General features: G+C 38.3%; 1 protein-coding gene across 1 annotated transcript in view; it reads right to left on the bottom strand.

Annotated features, from left to right (window-relative positions):
- Positions 1–1,712: 1,712 nt before the first annotated feature.
- Positions 1,713–8,783, bottom strand: part of LOC107041000 — a 31,762-nt gene continuing 24,691 nt past the window's right edge. Inside the window, exons 6-7 of the mRNA XM_015261353.1 lie at positions 5,199–7,082; positions 1,713–2,931 (exon numbers count right to left, since the gene is read on the bottom strand). Of these exons, the coding sequence (XP_015116839.1) occupies positions 2,550–2,931; positions 5,199–7,082 (2,266 nt within the window). The 3' untranslated portion in view covers positions 1,713–2,549. The remainder of the gene's footprint in view (positions 2,932–5,198; positions 7,083–8,783) is intronic.

Raw genomic sequence — 8,783 nt, 5'->3', positions numbered from 1 at the left:
TTGTTGTTTCTCCGATAAAACTATTAATACAAAAATAAAAGGACTCAAGAGATCAAAAGATTTTAATCAACTACTATACATTGATTGCTATTATCATTCAATCGTCAAGCCCCCACGGTCTCTTCGCAAATGGCAATATCAAATTTCTCTTACTATTTCTTTAATTGAGTTTATTTTTAGTGTTCGACTTATGCATACACTGGTGGAATACCGGATTGAAGAGATGAGACGTCGTAATAATTCCGCAATTATCTCGGAACCAACGGGCTCGGGAGTCAAATACAGAGGGACCCTTTGGGCTGTCATAAAAATTTCAACAAAAAAGGTCACTTGACATTCTCCCGTTGCCCTTCGTTATCGAGATAATCTCAATTTTTATGAAACGAGTTGAGTTGTTACGTTTTACCACTTCAGTTCAGAATTCCTCATTAAAATGACGTGAATTGATGGATCCATGAGATACCACACATCACACGTACCTCACACGTACCTCGGATGAAATATCGCTGCCTCATACACTGGATTACAACGTTGTATGTCCCGCGGACAAGAACCAGGCGAGACCAACAGTGTTTTTGCTCTTTCCCAAGAAAAAAATTAATTTGAGCAGTTGCCGTTGTTCTTGTAATACAGTTCCCTTCATGTAGAGAGAACAGCCGAGGAAAAATTGTCCGGGAAATCTCGGCAAATGTTGCTGTTTGAAAGGTAATCGTGGAGCGAAATGTAATTCAGTAAAAAATACTTCAAATGGAGGATATGTTACGATTCGTGCTGCACTGTTGGAAAATTACACTTGAAATTTTAAGTGAAAAAGCTTGAAATTTTTAACAGCGACCAAGTTACATGAAATTTCTGTAGAATTCTTCATTGACGAATCAGTTAATTTCTTGAATGTTCAAGTAATTCTCGATTTTTAGGTCCATACGGCACTGGAAAACCTTGAAAATGGTGAAAATTCAGGCAATAACTTCTCTGAATTTTAAATGTATTGATAATTGAATTGTATGTGATATTTAATTTTCAACAATGAGTTTGAAAATTCAAGCTTTAATTGAAGAATCAATGATCGTTTAACATGAAAAACCCAATTTTCTTTAATTTTCAAGATGAATGAGAAATTTAGTGAACGTTTTTAATACACATGACATTGTGACTGAAATTTCAAGAAATTTCTAACAGTGTGGGTAAAATGACATTTGTGCACGGCGAGAAAAGGGGGGGGAGGGAGGACAGCCGGGGAGAAATTCCAGTGCTGGCAGTGGAAATTTTATTGAAATTCCCAGAAATTTTACCTCAACAGCACTAGAATATTTCATAGACAATGGACTGTGATTTTTTTCTGTATTCGCACTAGAATTTTTCAAAAGAATTTCTCTCCGCGTGGAAGCAAAAATTAGCGTTCCCTCCATAGTGAAATTTTCCGCACATCTACAATATTTTTTTCAGGCAATGGTATTTTACTGAGCGATTTTCCCGAGTTTTTTCTGAACTTTTCGAAAGATTTACAAAAGTTTAGAAGCAAACGCAGTAAAATGGTTGTACAGTGAAATTTTGTGAATTATTCAATAATAATAAACCGCATAGTTTGGATAAAAAAGGTGAAAATTGGCTGAAAGAACAGAACATCCTTAAGGTGCATCCCTAGAAAACACGTTTTTCTCAAAATTATACCATTGTTCTTCATAGATAAATAAATTTTTTGTTATTAAAATTTTATTCATTTTATCACTCCACGATTACTTGCCATTTCCAGTAATTTTCCCTCAACATTTTTCTCCGTGCAGCCACGTTTACCTCGAGAATGATTGGTCTCAGGAGAGAACATCGAAAAAGCCTTTTTGTAACTGCGGAAATTTCCCGCAAAAATGTCTCTCGACAATTTCCCAAAGCCACCCACTCCCGAAATAATTCCCAACACGTGAGAACCGCGCAAAAACCCTAGTCACTTCCCCTCAGGAAGTACCCCAATTTGAGCAGTTCAAGTTTCTTGTGCGACAGTTGAGCCAGTGCTTCTCCCCATGATAATCTTTGGCATGAGTACGCGGCTTACGGACACATCTCCCTCACACCCTCTCTCCACACAGCCCAGCTGAGTCTAATCCTACTTATTGAGTTTATATTAAAAATCGTTATGAATAAAAAAAAAGAATTGTTGCCTCATGCTAACAATGATCACTCGTGAATGACTATTTGGCACGATAATGTGGACCTCATTTGCAATAAAAAAGAGATTAATTTTTCGCATGACTCGATCGTTACAATCACCTATAATTATTTAAAATACGTGGAAAAATGAAGTGAATTCATCACGCACACGTCATGAGTATTTTTGTACATTATTTGTACAAATTATATTTGAGCAGTTGTTCGGGTAACAGATATTTATTGCTCATCTCTGCATGGATAATTGTCACCCCTTGACTGCATCATTACTCAATCCATTCATTATAATAAATTGATTAAAAAATTCTCACGTGACATTTTCAAGGATGAAATTGAATTTTTCGTCCTTGTCAAACGGTCGTCTCTATGTCAGCTATGGCGTATTGTCAACAAATACTGTCCTTGCCGTAATTATCCACGTACATGTCTTGGGGTGTGCCGATACTGTATCGACCCCCCATTCTACTACTGGTTAAACCATTATTGTGATGCTGATGGGTGTGATTCACTTGAAGATGATTGACATTCATTGCCACATTTTTCTTCTTCTTCCGGGTTTTGTGACGGTATATGCAGTATTTTAGGCAACCAGTTGCGAGGAGGAGAATCAGGAAGATACCCAAGGCACCAGCGCCGATGGCTACGTACAGAAGGGTCACTCCAAAACGGTAGGAACAGTTCTCCTCCTCCTCGTCGAAGCCTGATGGGCAGTGACGGACACCGTCACACCAGAGGACTGCGCTTATGCATGCTTGAATCTCTGGGCATCTGAGAATTAATAATCAAGGGAAGTCTAGTCATTCATCTGATGGAAATCCTCTATTAAGGATACTTAAGTGCTCTGGCTATTTTTTTCTTTTCTACTTTTCCAGTCGAACATCAGAGCTTTCATTTGAGCCTCATTTAACCCTAAGTTTCCGGATATTTTACAATGATTTTAAACTTGTTTTTTTTTATTTAAACTTTACAGGTCTGAATTTGAGTCTCGGTATTGAACCGTTAGAAAACATTTTAAAAATCGGAAAAAATGAGAAAGTGTACTTTTAGAGGAAGATTTATGAAATGATTGAAAAATTCCAATTTTTTAAAATTACGAGCATTTTATGTAAATAATTTATTATATAATCATGCGTTAGGAATGGTAACAAATTTATTCACATTCGGATTTTACCAGAAATCGAATTTATCCCCAAAAAAATAAGGTTTCCGAAAGTTTAAACAATTTAAATTATTCATTTATTAACAAGGAATGCTTAACAAATAGTAATTCTGTGCAAAATGTAATTTTAATGACGCTGAATATTCATGATTTTTTTTCAAATTTTTCTCGCGGAATTTAATTGACAAATTTGATGACTGAAAATTGTTTGAAAAAAAATTGAAATTGAACCGGTAGTTTTTGAGATATTGAGCGAATGAGTTTCACTTCCGAAGTTGAATAGCTCCGAAACTACGAGTTCGAATTTGCTCAACCAAAATAGCAAACTTTGTTATCATAAGACCTGGAATCCTACCAAGTTTCGAGTTTCTATCTCGTTTATTTTTTAAGGTTATCATGCGTACAAGCCATTTCAGCGAGAAAATGGAAGATTGATTTCATCGTCATATGCACCCAATTGCCTCACGTGCGAAAGGTTCCGAGTTCAAAACTCGGCCGGGTAGAATGGTGAAATCTAACCATTTAAAGTCTTGATCATCATCGCAGCATACCCTAACCGGGACGAGGCGATGTAAAATAAGGATAAACGAAGAAAAAAATATGCACCCAATTTCAAAATCTTTACGACGTAAAAATTGATTTTGGAAATTTTTTAAAAACCATTTCAAAAACCAAATCATTTCTACATTTTTTTTCTCAAATTCAAACACATTGAGAGCTAATTTCAACTCTCTTTTTTAATCGCACATCCTTTCTTAGTTGAAGTGGAATTTTATATCGCGGAGAAATTATGTTCAGGAGAATGATAAAAATGATAAATTTTTTTGACAAAGAGATTTTACACAAAAAAATTACAAAAGCCTCTTGATAATGGGTCCGGAGCTCTTTTCCCGTGAATATTCCCCGCGGCAAATTCTTTCAAAGAAATTTTCCCATTGATGATTCTTCTACGGGCTTAGACTACGACAAAAATCGCCAGAGCCTTTCTTCACGCGGATGTCGACAAATTATCAATATTAACCAACAATCCCTGCAGAACAATTGATTCGCTCATAAATTGTTGAAAAATAAAAAATTGTTGAATTCCCTCTAAGGAGTCAATAAAAATCCCATTTGAGAATCCCCTCTAAAGAGTCATCTCTTAATGATAAAACGCATGGGATAAGAATTCCGCATAATGAGTCAGACCGTGTGTGAATCCTGTGAAATGTTCACGACTTGAACACGAACACGTGGCGCCGAACCGACAATTTCTTGCCTCAAGAAATCGTTTATTTCTTCTCAAAATATGAGAAAATGATTAAAAATACTAAAAGCTTCGATTCAGTCAATCATGGATCAGAGACTTTCAATTGAATGAATACAGAATTTATACAGGGGAGAACCTTCAGATATTTAAAAAATATACCCGTCACTTGGACTCAATCGCAATAAGGTTAAAGGAAAGTTACTTTGCCTCTTCAGAAATACTATCTAATTTCCAGAAACAAACATAATCTTTTCATTCAGTACCATCCACCGATTTCTTGTCTGAAGCCTACACTGATGAAAGGATTAGTTATTATTAACGAATGGATTCGGTTGTAGACGAGGGTCTATTCAGTCTCACCAAATGTTCATTCGTTAATAGTCAACAAATGCACATTTGAGGACCCTTGTTTGACTCGATTTTTACTTTTCAAGTGAACCATTCGTTAATAGTTGACGCATCTCGTTCGGAATAAATGAATCAGTCTATCAGTGTACCATGAATTGCTCGAATATGCATGCGATGACCCCTCAAGAAACCAATTTCGTCATATTATATCAATTTTTCTCTCGTGTCCATTTTGCCGCCCCGGCCCCCACAGAACATCAATTTATTGACAACACTCACCTGTACGGGCATTGTTCATGCGGTGCCCCAGCAGCCACACCCCCCGCAGAGCCACCCTGCAGCGTCCCCCTCTTGGCAATAGCAATCCACGTAACAGCGTAAGAGCCATGCTCCCTCTGCAGAAACTCCACAACAAAGCTCCTCGCATGCTGCATCATCGCCCCAATTCCACTGGCATTGGCCACACTCGAGTAATTCCATCCCCCCGAGAAAAAGTCCACAGTCTTGATCTTCTTTCCCACATCAGTCCCGCTCTCCGGACAAATAACACTCCTCTCCCTGGTATTACCAGCAGAATACACAATAATCCGATTCAACGTACTGCAATCCTCGACATTGTCGTCATTAATAGCGAATCCAGTTGTTCTCAGATAGATAAAATGAATCCGGGGATCTTCAGGTTCAATGAGCCAAGGTTCGTTGACACACTGTGTCGACGTGACATCCTCGGAATTATCGCTGTTGGCACGCTGAAGGACCTCCTCAATAGCAGCCACATCAATCACACTATCGTCGTGCTCGAGTCTATTTGACATTGGACTTCTCAATGATATCTCACCACTCGTACCCCCAAGTCTTCTCTCCTCGAAGCTCGACGGACAGCTCTGCTCGCTCGCCTCACTGCTATCAACAAACTGATACTCCCCCTCGAAGAAAAAATCATCGTAATCCTGGGTGACATTCATCCTCGTAACGGTAAACTTGAGCTCAACAATGCTCGATGTCAATGAAGTCAGGGCTATTCCACTCTCAGTGACATTTGAGCACAAGCAATCGCGATAAAGTTTAACACCATTCCACGGATACTCGGAGACAACAAGCTCAGCGTATCCTTTCTTATTCTCATCAGCAATTCGCCTGTCGCATGCCCATCGATTGACAAGTGGATCGACGTAAGACATGCAAACTTTATCGCCGAATGAAGCTCTCGACACTGTTATCTCAATTCGCTGGTTAGCCTCGGCCTCGAATCTGTACACACAGCTGAGATTCTGTGATCCTCCACGTCCGTAGAAAAATACACTCTTTGGCGATGTAAATTTACCAGAGATCGAGGACTTTTTAGACTGAGTGGATTGTCCTGGTGACTGAGGTGTCGGCGTTGAGGATGCGGAGAATACTAGGTGGCAGGACATTGAGTCATGAACGAATTCGTAACGAAGGACAAAGGAGATTGGATATAGGGCACTGCCCTGACGAAGTATGTGCTCAAGGGTTAAATCACGGGATGTGGATACGTAGCTCTCGGAGAGACTGCAGGGTCTCGTGTGTCTACTGCTGTTCCTCAGAAGACTGTGGTCGCACAATAGGGGAATGTCGTCCTTACAAAATTGGCCCATTAATCTTGCCTTTCGCGAGTGCTTCTTACTCGTTTCCAATGCTCTTGAGGGATTTCCATCCCAAATTAATAATTTAGCATTGCACTCGTTTCCTGAGTCAATACTTGCTGCTGGATCTGTACTGGATGCGTAATATTTGATGAAGGATATCCACACTATTTCGTTGGGTTTACCTTGAAAGTGGTAACGACACGTTGTATTTGGGGGCAATGAGTGCTTTGGATTTTCAAGAATTCCCGATTGACTCTCGTAACTCGTTATGTGAAAGTCACAGTTGGCATTTTCTTTGACGAATGTTCGGGATTTCTCGTCGACGAATAACACTTGTACTTCAAGCTCAAAACCAGGGAGAAATGACAGGGGTACTGGGTGAAATGGATTGTCATAGGGGGATGTGTGGAATTCAAGGAGCATTGTGTTACGGCTGCTTACTATGTCGGGTACAGCATCGCCACCGCATAATCTTACTAGGACTCGGTCCGTTGTTGAGCCACCATCGTAAACTGTGAGATAATCTTGAACAACGTTACACTGATCCCACACCCTAATGAGAAAGGGAAATTTCATTTTAGTTTAGCATTTTCCGGGAGGTGGGTGTCTGGGTTTGTTGAGGGGAAATTTCTGGGGTTTAATAATTGGGGTTTTATCTCGCTGGGTGATTATTATTAATGAGTTGCTGGTGGGTTATTTAGGGGGTATTGCGATTCGGGTGCATTTGGGGGAAGGATAATTAAAAAACTGAATGGTGATTATTTTAGGGAGTGATTGGAGGGAAATAAATATTTACACTGGGCAGTGGCTGTTTAAACTGAATTGATTGGAAATTTGAAGTGAATATCTTGTTTACTGAATTTTTATTGAGGGTTTGGACGAATGAGAGGAGATTTTCGAATATGCTGCTGATAGCGAAGTATGAAATATGTTTTGAATGAAGTATGATGTGTTCGAATTAGCTCTGTAATTCACCCGTGACCTTGGCATTGTGTATATATGTATATATTTTAGTATTTAACATAATGATATTATATTTCAATTGTATCCTAATTTAACACTGTTATTGGCTTCGGCTGTTGGGTCTATAATAAATAAATAAATAAATAAATATGCGTGTTTAAATGTGTTTATGTGTTTGTACATAGAGAGTAATTAAGTCCTTCAAGGAAAGGCATAACTCGGTGAAATTATTTGAAAGGTATGTCTTAGAATTCTGATTCAAATCGATTCATTCAATGTTGTAATTGAGAAAGGATTGACTGAAATTTGAAAAGGCATTACTCCGGTTAAGGGTATCCAAGTATTTTGACAAAGGAATATTGACAAAGTCTAATTTTGACAGTCTAATTTTTTTTTATTTTTCCGGTTAGCCAGTCAATGGTAGTTAACCCCTAAAGTCCTCATCGGCCGGCGGCCTCCCGTCTATTCGAATTCGCTGTTCAATACGCAGTAGTTTCGACACTGATGATCAAAAAATGATTATCTAAAATTTAATGATAATCTTGAGCTTTCACCAATAAGTTGTTCAACTACAGTATTCCTCTACACAGATTTTTCTTGAATTTGTTAAGACTAATCTCAGTTCAATAGTACAAACGGCTGCCAAGCTCGGCGATTGTCGGAAATTTGTTAATAACAAATCGGTAATTAATTGAACCGAAATTTCACTTGCGCCACACGGAGAGAAATGGTCAGTAAAAATTACGGAACTCACAATACGCTCACCGATTACGGAATCGACTCAGAAAATTTAAATTATGGTATCGTCATTTTTCACAGGAGATTCAAATAAAAATTACGGAACACTGGAAAAATTCCGTGACAGTTCCTTAAAATTTTCTATAACCACATTTCGCTCCGGAATTACGGAAAAAATACATAATTTTTATTGAATATTTCCCTCCGTGCATTCGATAAAATATCAGAATTTTTTATGAAGATTAGCTCGAGTAACGACGGGTTTGAATATGCATCTGACATCGAATTCAGTTCCGTACTGTTCATGTATTGAAGAAAAATATTAAAAATAACTTGAGAAAACAAAATCCCGTCGCATTGTATCGATAATTTTATCTATTTCATGGGGAAATTGTTAGAATTTCGTTATCTACAATAGTACGGAGGTTAATGAATTTGTATTAATCACGGAAAGGGTCTGTATGGCATGTAAACACCGGGCGGTAGGACAAGCTCTCGGGCAGCGATCGGTCGGCAATCATTACATTTGTAATATTTTGTAATATTAGAATTT

The sequence above is a fragment of the Diachasma alloeum genome, unplaced genomic scaffold, assembly GCF_001412515.2.
Source record: "Diachasma alloeum isolate Michigan unplaced genomic scaffold, Dall2.0 Dall_scaffold_00179, whole genome shotgun sequence".
In the NCBI taxonomy this organism is placed as follows: domain Eukaryota; kingdom Metazoa; phylum Arthropoda; class Insecta; order Hymenoptera; family Braconidae; genus Diachasma; species Diachasma alloeum.
The sequence above is the reverse complement of the archived record's forward strand: the minus strand, read 5'-3'. Positions and strand labels throughout refer to the sequence as shown.